General features: G+C 37.5%; 2 protein-coding genes across 5 annotated transcripts in view; both read right to left on the reverse strand.

Moving 5' to 3' along the window:
• The window catches only part of LOC118745773 (synaptotagmin-7), a 431457-nt gene that overhangs the window by 202966 nt on the left and 206449 nt on the right, over nucleotides 1-22042 (reverse strand). The window lies entirely within an intron of this gene.
• Nucleotides 9739-10909, reverse strand: LOC118745774. Its single transcript, XM_036479441.1, has one exon. The coding sequence runs from the start codon at nucleotides 10614-10616 to the stop codon at nucleotides 9996-9998; it is 621 nt and encodes a 206-aa protein (XP_036335334.1). The 5' UTR covers nucleotides 10617-10909; the 3' UTR covers nucleotides 9739-9995.

Here is a 22042-nt window from a genome sequence, read left to right on the forward strand (position 1 = left end):
TAAAAGTTGTTGTGGGGCCCAGGGCCACAGGATCCGGGGTCCTCACAAGTCCCACAAGTATTGGGGGAATGGAATACAATTTTCTACTTACTTTCTGTTAAGAAGCCAGGAGCCATACATTATTCAAATAAAGGTCGAGTGAATCAATAAGGGTATTCAGATCTTACTCATTTAGGTCTTAATTCGGTATTCGGTAACTCCCACCATTGGTTTGTTTTTGTAAATTGCCGAATATATCATTACCAACTTAACGAGGTGGCAAGTCTGATAATGTGATAACACACGCGTTAGAATATCAGCTGACTCCTTTTTGTTACTTATTTGTTGGAATTTTCTCGCGCGAAAAGTGCATACATTTTACCAAAAGTTCAATAAATCTCTCTGTCGTGGAATTAATAAAGTTTTATAAATAAAAGTACTTCACGTCAGCTGATTCGAAAGTAATTTTAACCAGAAAAAGAATAAGGGCCTTCGAAGTAGAAAGTGTTACCGAGTTACCCGATAACGAATTAATGCATAAACGAGGATATTCTGAATATCCTTAATGTAAGGGCGTTCAACTAATAGTTTAAAAAATATGCACGCGAACAAAAGAATACGGAATAGAAATGTTAAAATATTGCCATCGAATTGCCAACAGTTAGCGAGTGGTGAAACGAATGAAACTAATGAGGTACCACCAAACTCGCTATCGTCCATCGTTGCTATCTAACTTTGCTGTTGCTTTCATATACACAAATTTTCGTTAAGCGACCCTAACTCAAACATAGCGAGCAGAGAAGTGGCGAATCGATGCCGGCCAAGGCGAATTTATACAAGGTGGCACTGTTGCCAACTTGGTGCTTTTCGCACTAAATTTAGTGCTTTTTTTTATTCAAAACGCGAAAATTTTTGGGTTTAGTGCTTGGTGCGTTTTTTGGTGCTTTTGTTTTTAATTTGAAGACACCAAATCTGAAAAAGGGGGTAAAATGTATAGCGATCGTAAGTTTTGTAAGCAACTTTACAAAAATGGAAACGGCATCACGGCACAATGACAATCATAAGCGAGAGAACAAAAAATATTTGGCAGCACTTTCAACCATGCCAGAATTACATTCGTTAATTCGCCATTGCTGGGACCAGGAATCGACCTTTGGACCTTTAGTTTGGGCTGAATTTGATATATTTTTTTAAGACTATTCAAAAAACGCAACAGCATCTCCTAACGATAAAGTTATTATCTAAGGAACCTTTTTAGAAAAGAGAACAATCGAAATCAGGTGGGATTTAAAGAGTATACAGCTTTTTTTGGCTTGTTTATAATATGTATTTATTTATTGAATCTTTCTTTCGAAACTAACAATAAATTTTCAAATCTTACAAACTACTATTAAATTTAAAATTTCTGCGGCAATGCTTAGAAATGTTTTATTTTTTCATACATATATATTTATTACAGCTGTTGAGGCTGTCGGAATGGAAAACAAACTATTTTTCCCACTATGCGCCAGTGGATAATATGCACGAAAAAGGGAAATAAAATTTCGTTACAGGTGTTAAGCGGTCGGAAAGAAAAGTTCTTTATGTTCCTTTAGTTTACAAGAGCATAAGAGACTGCAGGGTAGATTTCAACTACCACATAGTTCATGAAACTTCATTTCTTCTTTTTTGCTTTTGTTTGATAGTAACTGAAGAAAAATTAAGCAAAACGAAGAAAAATTTAACATTTAAACAGTCTGTATTAAAATATTTGAATTTAGAGAAAACAATAAATTCCACCGTCGAGCAAAAAACATTAGGGGTATTTATCTAAAGTGATAAGGGTACCCCCTTGCTTAAATTGCTTAAATTTATCAGTTTATCTGCATTCTTTCACGAACGAAGCTAGGTAAATAATTGCATAAAATTGTTTATTATTTAACTTCTATGGCTAGTTACGTTTCTATTCTTACCTCTTCCATTGTGTTCATTTGCTTTTTATGTGTTCGTAGCAAAAGTGATCACTTGGAAACCTGTCAAGGTTTAATTTGGCTAAAATTTATAAATTTATCCACCAAACTCGTTTGATAAAGTGATAAACTTTGGTTAAATAGATTCCCATACAAAGTGTGACAGCTCATTTATCGAAATGATAAATTTGTCATTTTATCAAGTTTATTAACAGTTTATCACTATTGATGAAGACCCCTATTGATTCTTATTAATTTGAATCGGCTTCCCTACAATAAAATTTTTCATGCATACAAAGTCCATTAAATACTTCAATAGAAATTTGGTGCTTTTTTCGAGAAAAAAACGCGATTTTTCTTGGGTTTTAGTGCTTTTTCGAATTCAAAACTTGGCAAAACTGCAAGGTGGAAGAAAGAATACAAAAACAATAACCACATGTATTTTGTATCACGGTCAAAATGTCACCTTGTATAAATTCACGTTGATGCCGGCGATGTTCAGTAGTACATGCTACCAGAGGTGTGCATAAATGGTTTTGAAAGGTTGTTCAAAATATTTGCTAATTTCAGTAAACTTCACTTCACCTCATATTTGAACAGACTACTGCACAGAGGGATTAAAAACATTGCTTCGATAAAACGTCAAGCACTATTTCATTTACTGTTAAGTGTCTACTACTGCAGGGGTTCTTAAACTTTTAAGATAATGGAACCCCTGCTAAATACTTTTAATTTTACGGAATCCCACATCAAATTACTAAAAATCAAAAACACTGCAATTTAAATATGAATAAAAACTTTTATTTGAAATAGTATACAAACTTTAACCTTTAATGTGAAGAATGAAATTGTTTCACGGTTTTATTTATTATATCTTTGTAGTTCGGTATTACGTCTGACAGCTGTATGCGAATTTCGGAGGTAGCGTGCAATTTCGACCTGAATTGGTTTTTTGTATAAGTGTAAGCCGAAAAGCCTGTTTCAAAACGATACGTAGTGACAAACGGAAGCAAGGTTAAGATAGCCTTTTTGGCTACTTCAGGGGATTCACTCCTAACACTAACCCAAAACTCGTTCAGAGTCACAGACTGTCGAGGAACTCAGAAGATCTATGAATGATTCGTACTCCAGGACGAATAGCATCTCAGGATGATTTTTTATGGGAAATGGGATTTGTACCCACTCGGTATCAATATTACTATCCGGAAAATAATCTGCCCAGTTATGACATTTCCCATTTCATTTGGTAATTCTAACGCGTTTTCTTGTAGAAAGTTGTATAAAAGTGGTAATCCAGAAATTCAATTTTCTTTGAAAGGATGATATCTTGTCTCCCCCATAAATACGTTTGTTGATTTTCCCTGCAGAAACGTAGAAATTTCATTGATCTTTCCAAAAATGTCGGCAAGATAAACTAATTTTATAAGTCACTGTTCATCGTGCAATACATTGAAAATGGTTACAGCCTCCGACTTGTTTTCCCTCATTTCGTAAACCTTAAGCTCATCACGAAGCTCATATAACCTGTATAGATCATTACCTCTTGAAACCCATCGGATTTCGGTGTGCTAGACGAGGGATTCGTATTGACTATCCATTTCTTCGCATACTTTTTTGAACAGTCTTGAGTGGAGGGGACGACTTTTTACGTAATTTACTATCTTTACAGCTGCGTCAAGAACTTTTTTTTAAATCAAATGGTATCTTTTTGACTACAAGGGCGTAGCGATGCAAAATGTAGTGACTGCTTTTACATTTCGGTGCAATATTTTTAATTTTTGTTATCGTACCTTTTATCCTTCCTACCATTGCTGCCGCCCTGTCGCTACATACGTCTATGCATTTCTTTCAATCAATTTTGTATCTATTTATGTAACAGTCTAATAGCCTATTTCCACCAAAGACTTAACTGCAGTTCAGAGCTCAGAAAAGTTCAAATAATTCAAACATGGGGTGATCGGAAAAGTTGTTTTCTTAAGTTTTGCTTTTTTCCTTTCGTTTGCTTCTAATTAATTGGTGGAATCACCTCCTTCAAGTTGTAATCTCCGTTTTTCAAATGACATAAACTGCAGTTAAGGCTTGGTGGAAATCAACTATAAGACATTAAATATTTTTTCCCCAGTTGTATAGGTTTCCAAAGGCGTACATAGCAGTAAATTTTCTTCAATGGACGTAGTGAAGATATATCTCACGAATACAAGTAATATTGATAGACCAGCTACATCTGTACTTTCATCAAGTTGAATTGCAAACATTTCGGAAGCGTTTAATCGGCGTATGAGTTCATCTTCAAATTGGTCAGATAATTTGCGAATCCTATCAGACACAGTACTGTTTGAACATTGAACTGCTGCAAGTGTCTTTGTCGCGTCTTCTCCAAGTATGCAGCTAACTGTTTCCAACATGCATGGTTTAATTAAGTTCTCCGCAATTGTATGTGCATTACCAGATCGAGCTATCCTGTAGCCGAGGAGAAACGATGCTTCAGTGGCGTTTTCATTATCAGTTTTTGCAAATTAATTAAAATTAGATACTGTGGCATCATATGTCTCTTTGTGTGTTTGAAAAAACTGATATCTTTATTCTTGAGACTTTCGTGGTTTGAATCTAAATGTCGTTTTAGCTTTGCTGGAGCCAGAGAACTATTTATTAATATTTTTTTTTACAAATAAGGCACAATCCATCAGGTTCCTCGGTATTCCCGACAGGTATAAACCCAAAGGACAATTAAGAGTCGTCGTATCTTCTTATTTTTGAAGGTCTTGCTCCTTCATTTTCTCTTCTTTCTCTAACTGGTTTTAATTCCGTATTCACCACACCCTATATTTAACAAAGCAAAAAATTTGCAAAGTAATAATTTCTGTTCAAAATTGAGAAGGTGTACTAAATAGACATGAAACAGTTATTTAAATAACAAATTTTGTTTTTTCTTAACCACAACCCTGTTATTTTAAAGTTATAAATATCACGAACTCATCCCATATTAAAATTCAATAGAATCAAATAATTCTTACCGAATAACCAGCTGCAGCATTCTCGGAAATATTTTCTTGGGACTTTATTCCACCCCCATTATCAGTCACTGCATTTGAGCTTGATATATCATGTGATAGCCGTCCAGCTTTTAGCCAGTTATCCATGATAAACAAGCTAGAAAATAAGCAATTTTTAATACATACCAACACGAAAATAACTTCGAAGAAAATATAGTTATTTGTTCTTACACGTATATGTTTATTTTTACAAGCAAAGTAATCCCACTTTCCCTGATATTTATTTGAAACAAAAAAATTTTCTCACGATTATGCGGTGCAAAAACCGTCTTGATCAAATGAATGAAATGAAACTCACTGCTCATTACATATTTCTGCGCTATTTCAAAATAAAATTTTTGCGCGCTGGATCATTTACTCATTTTTATGAGTCAGCCTCCGTGAACCAAAACAGATTCTGCGGAGTTTCCCTCAAATTGCACGAGAGAAAATAAGTACATGTACAGAATGGCCGCGTACATAAGTCGTAGCTGTTGGGTAACCGTTGACGTTTGTCTTAGAAACGCATAGTTGAGTAGTTACGCTCAGCCCAACAGTTGGCAACTTTCCGCCATTTTTTCCAGCGGAAAATTTTTACGCTACCTGAACTCAACGTGTTGGGCTTAGCCTGAACAGCTGATCGAAAAGACTTACGCCGCTTATATTAAATTTAACGCCGCTTTGTTAGGCGGCAGTTGCAAACAAATTTAACGTGTCTAAATATATAGCAGGAAAGAAAGTTACTCATACGCTACGTACACCTGAGTAACACGCTTTTCAGCTCATATTTCATACAAAAAATCTTTGCGTATTTTCATTTGACCACTCATTACTTCTTATTTATCCATCGATTTTCTTCATCAGTAACTGGATTTGTTTTGTAACAAAACAGGCTTTAGTACAAATGCAAAAATTTGGCACAGAACCTGTTATTTAAAAAATTTTTCTTCTGTTAAAGATAGATTTATTTTTTAATTTTTTCATAAAAAAAATTGGAATGATTAATTAATTTGTCAGAGACTATCAGTCCTATCGGAAAGTGATTTATCTATGGTTTATGGAGAATTTTATTGGCTTTGATTTGACGTATCGCCTTTTGAGATTACACAGGCCGACACAATTTTTACCCAGAAACCAGACTATAATTTCCCGAAGGTTTTCGGTGCGCTGAATTCAAATCTGGCCACAGAATTGCTCTACCACATCAGGATTTTAAGATATTTTAACCTATAAGTGCAAAAAATGCCGTTTTTCCCCATTTTTCAAGTTCTGTATGCAAGCCAGAGTAATTTTTCTCAAAAAAATACAAAAAAGGGTTTAAAGTACAAGTCTATACAATTTTAAGTTTACGGATTTTCCAATGCTGCGGATAGTACACATGGCCGCTATGTTACTTGCATGATTTTCAAGATATAGAAAAATTGGAAAATCCGTAAATTTAAAATTGCAATATCTCAGCGAAGCAAATAGATATTTGAGCAAACTCAACGCCATTTCAAAGAGAAAGACTTGTACTTTAACACCTTTGATGAGATAGAGCAATTCCGTGGCCAGATTTGAATTCAGCGCACCGAAAACCTTCGGGAAAGTATAGTCTGGTTTCTGGGTAAGGAGATCGGTCTTATTTTGTCGGCCTGTGTTATTAAATTGGTTTGTAACATTTACGTGATTAAGTGGAACCACTTTTTGTTATGAGCTGAATAACGGTAAATTGAAAATAGAAAATAAAGTAACTCGATTTTCGGAATCACCGAGCAATTCTACATAGAAATTGGATAGTGGCGTCTGGAGAACAAAAACAAAAGTAAAATTTGTGATCCAGTGTTATTAGCGTCTTAAGACTATGTGGCTCTAATAAATACATATGCACAGTAGAAAAAATAATAATTGCGAATCACCGCCGTACAGTATTTCGACTATATGGAGGCAGATAGAAAAAAGTCATGGTGACAGGTGATACAAAAACACGGTTGGACTTAGAGAGGGAAAAGTAAAAGTCACAAATACCAAATTTCATATTATTTACTCACCCCCCTTCTTCACGATCGATACATTTTCAAAGAAATTAGGAAATTGACGCGATACCGAGTAAGTTGCCTTTGGCGATTAACCCATTAAAGAAAATGCTCCTTTTCAACTGTAATCAAATATTTAAAAATCGTGGAATATTCAGGCGAAGGTATTTATCATTTATTTGGTACTTTCCTATTTTCTTACCAAAAAATTTACTTTGAAATGTAGATGCTGAAGATTATTATTTATGTAATTTTAGATTTAGATTTTGATTTGCATAATTTCGCGAAAAGAATTTTTCAAACAATGAAAAAATCTCACCAAGCATTGGGAAAAAAGCGAGTATTTACATTTTATAGTATAACCTTTGTTTTCTGAGAGTAAAAGGCAGGAAAAAAATTAACTAAAATTTACATCACATTTAACGACTGGACCCACATTTTTTGAGAGAATTCGGATGAAATTTAATGTTTCCGCCCACAAGAGTAGAAGGCATGGCAATTATTCCATCTTTACCAAATTTCATAATTCCCTACTTTTAAGTAAAACTAGAGCACATGTCAAGCTTCAGTGAAATTGGTGCAGGTTTACTTTTATTTCCACCTGCCTCCATATAGTCGAAGTACTGTGCGCCGTTCTTATTCATACCGAATTTAAAGCTCTGATTTGTACTTATGTATCTGCTGAATTATTTAACAGCCATAAATAAATAATTTCGCGGAACCCCTGGGACTTCTTCACACACTTTAAGAAGCTCTATACTACCGCATAGGTTTTGATAAACAGTGGGCAATACAACGACTACAGTAAACATCTATGTACGTATGTACCAGGCCCGGCCGCAAGGCGTTTGGGGGTTCAAACACCCTCTGTTGGAGGGAAACATACATAAAAATTCGCCATCAGTTGGTTTAAGATAATAATGTTAAAAAATATTTTAAATCTCAACAATTTTTATTGAGTTTGTGGCCGTTCTAATGGTTCATATTCCAGTTACCGCCGTGAAGAAGTTTGATTAGGAGATGTGGTGATAGTAGATGTAAATTCTACCTATGGGTAAATTACTAATGGTACTCATTTAATATGGCATTTCGGTAACAATGGCAAAATTGCAAAGTTGTCACTACGGTTAAATGAGCGCCCCATGGCAAAACTCTTACAAGTCAGGTGTTTTTATTTGTCAAGAGTAAAAACTAAAATGCCGAGAATTAGTGAAAAACAAAAACTTCTTAAATTATTGGAAATAACAGCGCTAAATGTAGATACAGTGTACCATTTATTCAGAATAGTGTACCTAAATGTACGGTTTTATGGGTGCTTGATGAGAGCAGATTCAAGCAGATCACACGTGTGAATTGGAAAACTTTCGATATTATTTTAAATTTAATAAAGGACGATGAGCTTTTCCACCAACCTCGATCATGCAAACAACGCAACTCGCCATTGTATTGTATCGCTTAGGCTCAAGCGGGGAAGGAGCTACTCTCTCGAAGATTGCTGGCTTGTCTGGAGTTAGTGATGGTGGTATCATTCAGGTCTGAGTCCTTCATTGTTTTCCCATAGTGAACATGAACTTCTTTTTACTTTAGAATTTAACTGAAAGAATCTTTAAAGCGCTATTAAAACACAAAGATGAGTTTCTGTTTTGGCCAAATACCGATGAACGCAAACAGCTCGTGTCAGAAACCTGGAATGAATTACCTAATTGTGTGGGATACGTTGATGGTACGGAAATTCCATTGGCGGAAAAACCATCACAAGATCCAGAAGCGTACTTTTCACGGAAGCACATCTACTCTGTTAAAGCTCAAGTCGTGTGCGATTATAGACTGCAAATAAGACATTTGGTGTTAGGCTATCCGGGTAGCGTACATGATGCACGTATTTTTAATAATTGCGTATTATCGTATCAAGCAGATACATTTTTTGGAGGAGCTGAATGGATCGCAGGTGACAGTGCCTATAAACTGTCTCGCACTGTTATAACACCATTCAGAGGCAATTCAAGAGAACTAACACAGAGCCAAAGAACTTTTTTCAACAAAACATTCAGTTGTTATAGGATTAGAATTGAAAACTGTTTTGGCATGTTGAAAGAAAGGTTTGGCAGTTTAAAAGGTTTAAGACTTCAAATTAAAGATGAAAATGGAATGAAAAATGTTAACAAATGGATTCTCTGTTGCGCATTGTTGCACAATCTTATACTCCAACAAGATGATTATTTCGATTACCAACTCGAGGAATCGGAGCAGGAAATTGACGAGTCATTACCAAGTGCTCTAACTAATGGAGGGGATGCAGTGCGACGAACAATTTGTGAAATGTTAATTTTGGCAAACAATCAATAAACACATTTGTATAGACAATTCAATTGCTTATTTATTTTATACAAATTAAATTCAATTTCAATATACCTACATACATACATATGTATGTACATATTTATGTATGTACTTATGTACACACATTTATATTTAAGGCATTTTATTATTTTTCACTCTTTTGGTGTCATACACAAATAAATAGTTAAAACTAAAGCGATGTGACTAACTAATGTCGATAAAATTGAAAAAGGGTATTTAATATTAACGATTTATTCAAAGATGACTAAGTCCTACCATAAGTGTAAATAAAAATTGCTTCAGTCCATTCCATAAGGATTTGCTGGTGCAGATTGTGACATATGAGTCGATACATAGAGATCGTCACCTGAAATGCAAAAAGAAGTGAATTTAGAATTTTCTATTAGTTATGACTTTTTTCATTTCAACGATGATGTTTGTTACGTCTTTTTGCATTTCAGGTGACGATATAAACATAAATAAATTAAATATCGTTTAACTTTCCATAGTTTTTTCTTCGCGAGATGCCCCCAAGATCTATTTTGTAAAGATTTTTATAGTTTGCCAAAAGCTACTTCAAATAGACAGCAAGAAAAAATAAACACAATTTCTCAAAATAATCTTACGGTGGCATGTTTGATATGTATCGACTCATATTACGAACACATTTGGGCAACTTATTAGTTATTTGCACTTTTCAATCTTTCGTGCTCTAATCGTAATTTTTCCATTTCGATTCTCTCTTCTTTCTCCAGCTGTAGTTTCTGCAATTTAAATTGGTTTTCCTCTTTTTCTTTTTCCAATTCCAGTTTTTGTCTTTCTAGTTCCACCTTTTTCTTTTGAATTTCAAATAATAAAGCGAATGAGTTCGAGCTTTGAGGTCTCTTCAAATTTCTTTTTGGTGTGGTTGTATTGTTTAGTGTGCGAGTATCTGATGCCAAAGTACAAGGCGCACTAACTTGATTCTCAGAAAATGTTGGAGGAAGTATAACCGACGGACTTACTAATGGACTTTCAAGTAAAGTCGTAGAAGATGTTTCACAATCAATTTCTAATAACGCCTCCTCTTCATTATTCGCCAGCGATAAGATTGGCTCTGTAGACTGGTAGATAGCTGGCGGCTGGATATTTACGCGCCGTGCAAATATTGCGTGCAGGTCATCATAAAATGGACAAATCCTTTTGATGTATTCTTTAACACTTTTTACATCTCCACTCTCAAGCAATCCTGCTCCCGTTTGACCTTTCCACTTGAGTGCGGTCAAAAAACTTGTTTTAAGATGCCTCATTTTTGTACGCATAGTATCCCATTTGATGTTGCGTAAATTTGGTGCACTTTCGGTAATGCGATCATAAAATTTTTGAGCAGTTGGTTTCTAAATTAAATTCATAAAATATACAACAATGTAATAATAAAAAATGTAAGAATTTTACCTCAAACTGTTCCGGATTAGCCTTCACATTGTCAAAGACAATCGTAAGTAAATCTCTAGTTTGCTGTTCTGTCCACCGAAAAGTGCCATTAATCCGTAATCGTTTTTTCTATAAATGCATGTACATAACAAATTCATTTTTACCTTCCTTTTATTAGCTCGGGATGTAACTATGTAATATTGATGCGCCTAAAAGATGCAGCGATTTCTGTTCTCAAGTTACATACCTGATGACAGTACGAATGGCAATTATAATAGGGAGGTTTTAGTTTTTTAAACTATAATTTTATTAAATATTAACACAATAATATAATTGTTTGTACTCACGTCTTCCATTTTATATTAAAAACAAAAAGCGCGCTTCTGGTTAACAGCTGATATTGATTTGCGACAAATTGCCATAGACGCCACTGAAAATAGTCTCGCATAGTTGCCATTTTATCGCAAAACAAATTGCATGTAAAAATGAACAGCTGATTTGCGAGATTGCCATGTTGCGAAGTTTGCAACAAATGCCATAAGTTTGCGACATTAAATGAGTACCATTTATATATTTGGCTGCAAAGCAACGATTATAAATAGTTAGTTTATCTTACAAAATGGCGGAGGAATATTACAGAGTATACGGAAAAGTTTATTTTTTTACATTTTTTATTTTGAATACCGTCTGGTCCGGCTATTTGGTTTACTTTACAGTAGTGGTTTACGCCTATATATATTGCGGCGGCGGCGTCGTCAATCTTAGAAATCAAATAGCGCCGGCGCATCTGGCCATTAGCCACATACCGAAGATTATAGGAAACCAATTCTTGTTCTCAATTTCGCAAAATACTGCTAAAAAGGACGCCTATTAAATATTTGGAATCGGTGCATGTGCTTGTTTATTGAAATACTTTGATATAAAAAATTACACTGGTTTACAGCAAAAATGTTCTATGGATGCCACTATCCAATTTCTATGTAGAATTGCTCGGTGACTCCGAAAATCAAGTTAATTTTTTTTCCTATGGCTACGTTTTCGAGATATTTGCAATTTACCGTTGTTCAGCTTAGAACAAAATGTGGTTCCACATAATCACGTATATCTTGTGAACCAATTTAACAATCATAAAATGGGATACGCCAAATCAAAGCTAATAAATTCCCCATAAATCAAATATACATCACTTTCCGATAGGACTGATAGTTTCTGACAAATTAGTTAATCATTCTAGTTTTTTTTTATGTGTATACATCTTTGGTTTCGGTAGGGGTAAAATTTGCGAAGCTGTAACACATATGCCAGCACAAAATTTCGAAGGGCTTAGCATGTGTATTTCAGCATAAAATTTTTATTTTCATTAGAAGCACCTTGTGTTTGCTTGCTATTGTAAATGGTTGCATACATTTTGGCATATGCATAGTAAGAGGAAATGCGCTACAATTGATTATTACTTCCGATTATTTAAGCTCCGCACATGCAAATACGCAAAGATTTTTGCTGTGTATACATCTTTGGTTTCGGTAGGGGTAAAATTTGCGAAGCTGTAACGCATAGCCCAGCAGTAAATTTCGAAGGGCTTAGCATGTGTAATGCAGCAGAAAATTTTTAATTTAATTAGAAGCAGCCTGTGTTTACTTGCTATTGCAAATAGTTGCATACATTTAGGCATATGCAGAGTAAGAGGAAATACGGTTAAAATGATTATTACTTCCGATAATGCAAACTCCGTGCACGCATACGACTATGTACCTATATTTATACATACTCAAGTTTGTATGTACATACATATGCATGAACTCATTTGTGGCAAGTGGTTTTGATATTCGTAGCATGGTTTTAGGCATAGGTTTAGTAGTCTATTGATAGAAAAGGAAGGCGAAAATTTTAACAATACTGAAAACATTTTAACTGGGTCCGTTGATAGCTGATGAAGATATAAGAACATATGTATATATACATACGTATGGATGATATAATAGCTCTGATCCAATACTTTTCGTTTAAAATCCTGTTAAAACGTCAAACAGCAAAATTACTCTATTAAGTGAGAGTAAAAAGTGAGTAACAGCAAAAAGTACGGGAACAAAAAAAGCATCGAGTAAAATCTTGCAACTTCTTTTTCTACACAACTCTCCAAAAATCGCTCTCATTACAGGATTTTGGAGTACGCGAACATTTTTCCCGTAACTTCCTGCAAGTTCGTGTAAAAATCTCTAAGTTCATTGAGTACTGGATCAGAGCTAATACAAGATTGCTCAAAGAGAATACGAGAGTAATAGAAAAAGCCGAAGAAATGAATTTAGTTTCCCATTTTGCAAACAAAATACATAGGTTAGGTTATCCAGGCTGCCCTCATCCGTACAGGAAAAGGGCCCACTTAGGCCTCCATGGGCCTATTGTCATACCATATTTGAGACTCGTAGCGTCCCCCCTCCTACCTCAGAAATTGAACCAATTTGTACCGCTGATGAAGCGCACAAGATCGTAGATACTGGCCAAATCCAGTTCAGCCAGACACTCGAAAGAATAGCGAAGGAGTGAGCGTCGACGGGCTCTTGCCAAAGCGGGATAGTGGCACAGATAATGCTCCACGCTCTCGATTTCCTCCTCATCGCGGCAGCTACGACAGTAATCGTTTGGCTGCAAACCCATCTTGGCAGCGTGGGTTTCCATAAGGCAGTGCCCGGTGAGAATTCCAATAACATGGCGGAGCATTGGTCGCTCCAAATGGAAGCGAGGGCGAGATCTACGCTTATCTAACCTAGACCAAATGTGTCTCGCGATCCTGCACGTGGGCTCCGCGGACCATCTTACTTTTGCCCGTTCGATTAAGTTATTCTGCAGCCAAAGTCTACAGGATGATAGCGGAATACCCGCATTACGAGCGGTACTGATCGCAGGAAGTAGGGTTCCTTTCCGAGCAAGCTCGTCCGCAACACAGTTGCCCGGTATGTCCCTATGACCTGGTACCCATACAATTTGAGTAAAGTGACTCCTTGCCAGATCATTTAGAGTTCTACATTCCATTCGATGTAGATTTGTCACAATTAAGTGCTTTGATACCTGCCTGGCTATCAGAGAAGATAGTTACTGCACGCAGATTAGTAGGAGAATCGATCAGCCATCTAGCAGCTTCGTAGATTGCAGTTAGTTCGGCCTGAAACACGCTAAAGTAATCTGGCAGACGGAAACTGAGGGTAAGTGACAGTTCTTGCGAATATATCCCACTTTCTACCTTCAGATCTAGCTTGGAGCCATCGGTGTAGATGGCTGCTGAGTCAGAGTAAGAGATCAGGATTGAATCCTCCTCCCACTCACCCCTTGAGGGGATCCTTGTTTGGAAGTGATTCTTTAGTCCAGCAGGCGGGACTGTGTAGTCAAGGCGCCTGAAGTTTCCTGGAAGATCTTCCAAAATTCTAGAGTGTCTAAATATTGTATCACTCCACTTGATCAGCGCGTTTAATCTAAAAGCAATACAACTTGCCTGCAGTTTGCCATATAGGTCTACAGGCAGAAAATGGAGCAAAGTCTCTAGGACTTTAGTCGGCGTTGAGGGCAACGCCCCCGTGATCATCATGCACGCCACCCTTTGAACCTTTGTCAGTCTGCTTTTGATTGTAAGTTTGTCCACGGATGGCCACTAGACCGTGATACCATAGAATAGAATGGGACGCACCACTACTGTGTACATCCAGTTCACAATGTGCGGCTTCAAGCCCCACTTTTTTCCTATTGCTGATTTACAGGCATACAGGGCAGTTATAGCCTTCTTGCAACGCTCTTCAATATTGCGCCACCAAGTTAGCATTCTGTCCAACTACTGTACCTAACTTCCTCCGAGGGAGCCAGCGTAACACCGTTCAAGGAAGGAAGTTGCATCTGGACGGTTTTAATTTTCTTTGTGCAAAGAACCATGAGTGTTTTCCCTGGATTAACACCAAGGCCAGATTCCTTGGACCAGGTTTCCCAACATAGATCTTGGGGGTGCTTACCTACCGCCGTCAGGGCCAGATCATCAGCGTAGGCAACTACCTGACAGCCTGTGCTCTGCAGCTGCGACAGCAGAGTATTCACCGTAAGATTCCACAGGAGTGGGGAGAGGACACCGCCTTGCGGGGTGCCGCGGTTTGCATACCTTGTTACCGATACCTCTCCTATCTCCGAGTATATAGTTCTGCAGCCTAGAAGGCGATGAACAAATTCTACCAGAGGGTTCTCCAGGCCGAGGTAAGTTAGGGCGCTGAGAACAGCTTCTGGGAGAACATTATTGAAGGCACCCTCGATATCAAGGAATACTCCTAATGCATATTCCTTAAGCGCTATTGCCTTTTCACTGGTGCTGACAATGCAAAGCTGTATCTACAGACCTGCCTTTCCAATAGGCATGCTGACAGCTAGATAATTTACTTAAATCAATTTCTTGTCGGATCTTCACGTAGTAGTCTTTCCAGAACCTTCAGGAAGAGAGATGTAAGGCTAATCGGTCGAAAGTCGCTTGGCTTCACGTGGGATGGTCTACCGCCCTTGGGAATGAACACAACCTTCGCCAGTGTCACCACGTCTTGGCGATCGTGAGCCATATAGGTTGAGACCAATCAGAGTTTGGTGGATGTTGCCCTCCACAATGATGCTCACCGTGTCTTCATCGCTAAAATGAGTGAGTAAATTATAAGAAATAGTTTTCTTGAAATCTTTTGTTCCGTTTCCGATGCCAGAAATAGGTTCTCGAAATCCCTCGTCCATTGGCCGAAATCAGACCCGTCTCCAGAAGCGGATTGCGTATCGCTTTCCGATTCTGATGCCGAGTCTGATTCCTCCGCCAGACGAGTGACCACGGGACCCTCCTGGACTTCTTGGCTAGAGACAGGACCGCTCGAGGCGTTTTCTGCCCTACTCGAAATAAGATTATCGGGTTCACTCGCGGTCCTTCCCGGCTCAGGAATTTTACCCTCATTCCCTTTCTGGGTTTTGAGATTGATGGAGTAGAAGCCGTAGCTGATGACTCCATTACAGTCAGCGAGGATCGGGAGACATTCGTCGTTAATCACCAGGGTAATATAACGCTGCTGTTCCCTAACCTCACTGACCTTCACTACTCTCCAATCAAGGGCTGGTAGTGTATCGTTGGAGATCTGGATAATCTTCAGAATCCCCTGCGGACTAGCGGGTTCCTCCGGGACCCATGCCCTGGCTCGCGGCCTACAAGGGATTTCATCCCTATGCACAGCGCCAAGCGAAGATATGGCCTCCTTATAGAGCCGAGCCGACCTTTCGTCGGCGCACGCTACCAATTTAATACGGCCTTGGTATAGGCCAGCGTCGCGAATTACAGGAGAAGGGCCAGGATTCCTTTGGAGAATATCCTTATACACCAGGCAGAGACCTAAAAGGACAGTCCTCCAATTCTCGGCCGTCAGGTATCCCTCCGGGCGCCCCCTGTCCATTACAGCCAGAACCAAATGGTCCTTAGCCACATCATTAAATGCCCGAGGGACCCGTGAAGGGTTTAGCGGGCTGTTCTTGTTAGAAGATTTAGGCCTCTTCGATGGGCCGTCGGCATCAGATGCCTTTTGGGGGCCAGTTCCTTGGAACCTGAGGGAGTGGGTTCAGGGTTATTTAAGACACCCTTCCCTTGAGCCCGTTCCCGGCTTTCAGAGAGAATGCCCTTTGCCCTCTCAACCACATCCCTCATATTCTCGGGAACCGGATTGTCCCCGAATTTCTTCAGCAGGCTGGAAGCGGCTCTCCTGACCCGCTTAATTGTCCCTGAACCACTGGGGCGAGGGTACTGCTTCGCCAACTGTGACCCTATAGGGGGCTTGTGGTTGGCAATCCTATTGCCCGTGCAGGGCTCCCGGGTGCCAGTAACGCCCCCAACCGGAGCTGCCCTCAAGGGGTGTGCTCGTTGCCGCTCTTGATGAGGACGCCTGTCACGAGAGGTCCATCGGCCGTGTAGGCTCCTTTGGCATCCCAGACGCCAGTCACTCGCTACCCTCCGAGGGTTTGCAGCTACCAACGCTGGGCTCAATGTACGAATTAAATGGCCGTGAAGGCTTCTTCGGGACCGATCCAGCGGCTACCGAAGGCATCTCTTGACTATTTATAACGCCGTGTCCGTCGGCGGCATTTTTACCCGTGCAGGGATCCGGGGCTTCATTATTAGTATTCATACTCATCTGGTTCTTTGGTCGCCTACTGAGCCGAAACCGTTCGGCGACCGTGTATAAAGGTAAGACGAAAGAACGGTCGGCCACAGCAGAGCCCCGTGCTGCGGTAAGTCCACCGTTACTCCCGGAGGCGGATAGGTATCCGGGAAGCGCCGTTAAAATACAGTCGGAAGAGCCCCCTGACTGCAAACCATCCAATAGGCACGGTGACGCATGACACCCTGGATTAGGGGGGTGTTGTATACCTACCACCAGGTATCCCCTAGAAATAGCCTAAGTATGTAAGTATTCAGTTAAAATATATTTAAATGGCATAATATGTGTTGCAAAAAAAAGTGGCCACGGTGGCACAGAGAAGAAGTTTAACTTTTCCTAGAGTTGTGTGAATAACAAGCACAACCAATTTGACAGCTAACGAGCTTTGGTTGAGATTATGTTTATATGTAAACGTACTTTTATGCTTTGCCGTTCGCAAATGTTTGCACATCAAATTTCATGAGTACCTAGTACTCACGCCTTTTTTCTGAAAAAATGAGTAAGTAAAAACAAACTTTTACAGAAGAAAAATTTGAATAATGACAGGTACTGGCCAAATTTTTGCATTTGTGCTAAAGTCTGTTCTGTTACAAAAAAAGATCAAGTTACTGATGAAGGAAAGCGAGGGATAAATAAAGAAGTAATGTACGGTCAATTGCAAATACGCAAAGAATTTTGATGTGTATCTTTGGTTTCGGTAGGGGTAAAATTTGCGAAGCTGTAACGCATATCCCAGTAGAAAATTTCGAAGGGATTAGCATGTGTATTTCAGCAGAAAATTTTTGATTTCATTAGAAGCAACCTGTACTTACTTGCTATTGTAAATGGTTGCATACATTTAGGCATATGGATAGTAAGAGGAAATGCGGTACAATTGATTATTACTTCCGATTTTGCAAACTCTGCACATGCATACGGCTTTGTACCTATGTATGTGCATACATACATATGTATGAACTCATTTGTTGGAACTGGTTTTGATATTCGTAGATGGTTTTAGGTATAGGTTTAGTAGTCTATTTGGTTAAAAAAGCAAGTCGAAAATTAAAAAAAAGTACTGAATCATTTTAGCTGGGTCCGTTGATAGCTGATGAATATACATGAATATATGTATGTATGTATAATAAACATATCAGAGCTATTAATCCAATACTTTTCGTTTCGTCCGGAACAAAAATGCATCGCGTAAAATCTTGCATTATTTTATATATATAATTTTTGTATGGCTAATCTCCTCTTATAATTACAAATTAGGGAGTTAAGCTCGAAAATGAGGATAATCTTTTTATATTTAAATCTATTATTAAGGGATTCAGTTACATATGTATATTAGAGTGGTTCAAAAAAATTTTTTTTTGGAAATTCATAAACGCTACCTCAAATTATTGTTATTTGTGATAAAAAAAGAGAAACGTGTTTTTTTATTTTGAAAAAAAAAAAGTTTTCTTAGAGGTCGCGCTGGTCGGTTTTTTATAAAAACGCTGATGTTCTCAATTTTTTTATTTTCTTGACAAGTTAAAATGCAGCAAAAAAATTGTTTTTTACATATAATTACTCTGGTATTACTGGGGAACATTCCCTTAATTATATACCTGTCTTGGGCAGTTAGAATGGGCCTAGTGCCCGAAAATATGCTCTCGAAAGGAGACTAGTAAAATTAAAACGTTGATACTGAACGATTTACGCATTGTCATGGATTGAAACTTGTTACCAGGGGGTTTCTGGGGTTGCTAATTAGGGATATGAAGTCAGTTTTTCGAAATTCAAAATGGCGGATCCAAAATGGCGGTCCATTTTTTTATAAGATGATTGGATTTGTTCGAAACCCGGCACTCGAGAGTTTTTGTGGTCGCCGATTACGAATCTGAAGTCAAATTTTTAAATTCAAAATGGCGGATCCAATATGGCGATCAAATTAAAAAAAAACAACTAAAATTAAAACGTTGATACTGAACGTTTTAAACATTGTCAAGGGTTAAAACACGTTTCCAGTGGGTTTCTGGGGTTGCTGATTACGAATCTGATGTCAGATTTTCAAAATTCAAAATGGCGGTTAAGAGTTTCCAAGAATTTTTTTAAAGTTGGGTAACATTTTGATCCCCCACTTTTTGATGTGTATACATCTTTGGTTTCGGTAGGGGTAAAATTTGCGCAGCTGTAACGCATAGCCCAGCAGAAAATTTCGAATGGCTAAGCATGTGTATTGCAGCAGCAAATTTTTAATTTCATTAGAAGTGCCCTGTGCTATTGCAAATAGTTGCATACATTTAGGCATATGCAGAGTATGAGGAAATGCGGCACAAATTATTATTACTTCTGATTATGCAAATTCCGGCCATGCATACGGCTTTGTACCTATATGTATAAATACATATGTATGAACTCATTTCCCTGCAGTACGGTGGAGCGACTACAGGACTGATGAATCGGTAGCTACCTGATAAACTCCGTCAATTACCGACCGACTACGGCAGTCACCATCGACTCTCTCTGTACTACCGGGAGTTACTAAAGTAGTCACTTGCGTGATTTATGGGCGCCCTATTTTGTATTTTTTCGCTATTCTGCTTCCGACTGGTTCGATTGTGCACTACCATGTGCACTACCACGGGTTAATAGAGTAGCTACTTACCTAGGAGTCAGTGCGGTAGCGGTTCAAAAGTAGCGATTGGCTCCAGCAGTACTGGAGGGTTGTTGCAACTGGTTTTGATATTCGTAGATGGTTTTAGGCATAGGTTTAGCAGTCTACTAATAAAAAGGCAAGGCGAAAATTAAACAAAAAAATACTGAAATCATTTTAACTGGGACCGGTGATAACTGCAAGTTCGTGTAAAAACCTGTAAGTTCATTAAGTACTGGATCAGAGCTAATACAAGACTACACAAAGAGAAGACGAGAGTAAGAGGAAATGCCGAACAAATGAATTTAGCTCCCCATTTTGCAAACAAAAGATGGTATGTTATATGTATTCATGTCTTTAGCGTAAACCCAGCGACAGATGAAGCAGAACCACATATTATATTCCAAAAGAAACAACTAAATTTAGGAATATATACAACTAGAAATGCTCAAACTACTAGCTCAAAAACAGTTATTGATGCGGTGTTTTCAAGATATTTTAACGCCCTTGAGTCACAAGTATAGATGTACAAGTATCATATTTTATCAATCATACCGATAATTTCATGTATTTAAAGAATTAAAAATGAAAATGAATAAAAAAATTAAATCAGCAAAATGAATAAAATTAAGTGAAATTAATGTTTAATTTCTAACCTAACCTGCATGTCTATGTATGTATGTAACTAATAGGTATACATATAAAAATATTATCCTCGTTTTTGAGCTTAACTCCTTAATCTGAACTTTGAAAATGAATAAAAAAAAAATAAATCAGCAAAATGAATAAAATTAAGTGAAATTAATGTTTAATTTCTAACCTAACCTGCATGTCTATGTATGTATGTAACTAATAGGTTTACATATAAAAATATTATCCTCGTTTTTGAGTTTAACTCCTTAATCTGAACTTTCCGTAATCTGTAATTAGAAAAAGAGATTAGCCATACAAAATTTAGAAAATTTTATAAAATTATCTCAGATTACACCGATAACTTTTTGGTGTCCAACCTAGTTTTACCGATTATACTTGCGAAGAGGAGGAATGTCAATTGTAAAAGTAAACAAAAATTTACGCTAGCAAGGAAAAGAGGTTTGTAAAGGTATTTTTAATAAAATATTAAGTTAAAATATATTTAAACAGCATACTGTAGCAGAAAAAATTGACCACGGTGGCACAGAGAAGAAGCTTAACTTTTCCTCAAATTGTGAGACTAACAAGCACAACAATTTGACAGCTAACGAGCTTTGATTGGGATTATATTTAAATGTAAAATTACTTTTATGCTTGGCGTACGCAGATGTTTACACATCAAATTTCATGAGTACCTAGTACTCACGCCTTTTTTTATATACTTACTAGATCGCCCTCACCCGCTTCGCTGAGTGTATGAAATTTCTACGTGCTTCATTGAGTAAAATTTATTTCAAGAAACCTCAATAAAAAAAACAGGAGGTTTAAAGTTTGTTTAACCATCTTCAAAATATTTTCAAACAAAAACTTTCTTTGTCATACTTTTTCAATTAACGTATCCCCTTAACTGAATTTGAGATTTTAAACAGATGGAAACCTTTTACATGTAATATTGAAACGAAGCCCTTGAAACCCCATTTCGATTGATACCCATATTATAATAATCATTTAAAATATTGAATAGTTTGAATTTAACCTTTTAAAAAGATGGCAACCTATGTGATACATATTGTGACACATATTCAAATCCATTTACATTCATACCAATCTTCTATACTAATATATATTTTGAAAGCCGTTTTTTATGTGTCCGTAAAGCTCGAAAACGGCCGAACCGATTTTTTTTTTAATTTCAGACACCTGCCCCAGATGCCCCAAGGATGGTTATAGGCTAAACAAAATTTGGATGTATAAAGGAAGCGTGGCACCATAAAAACCGATTTTTTCATATTGCATATATCTGGAAGTGTTCATGGTAAAATACTGGAGCTTGGTCCGGCGATATATGAAATCAATCTTATACTCATGGAGAAAAAATGGGCTATTTGGAAAGAGGGCGTGGCACCGTACAAACACATACATATAATCCTTTTCTATGTGTGTTTGTGAGTGAAATCCTCCTAAATGCCAGGAACGATTTTAACAAAGTTACAACGCTTTTATCAACTTGCAATGTTGTGTTCCAGAAACTTTCAATGTTGTGTTCCAGAAACTTTCAATGTTGTGTGTCCGACACTATAAAGCAAAGCTTTGAAAAGCTCCTATAAAAAGGCATAGTGAATAGGGCGAGGTAGATGACATCTAGATGTCGCCCTATGTACTACGTTTGCTACACCGGAAATAGACGACACGCCATTTCTTCAAATAAAATTAATTGGTGCTCGTTTGTATGTACATACATATGTAAATGCATGTGTGTGCACCTTTCTATTAATATCGTTGAATTATTTTAATATCTATTGCAAACTTTTATTCAGACAGGACTAAAAGGTAGAAAATAAATAATATAAAAAAA

The sequence above is a fragment of the Rhagoletis pomonella genome, unplaced genomic scaffold, assembly GCF_013731165.1.
Source record: "Rhagoletis pomonella isolate Grant_MI unplaced genomic scaffold, Rhpom_1.0 Rhpom_scaffold_00009, whole genome shotgun sequence".
NCBI lineage: Eukaryota > Metazoa > Arthropoda > Insecta > Diptera > Tephritidae > Rhagoletis > Rhagoletis pomonella.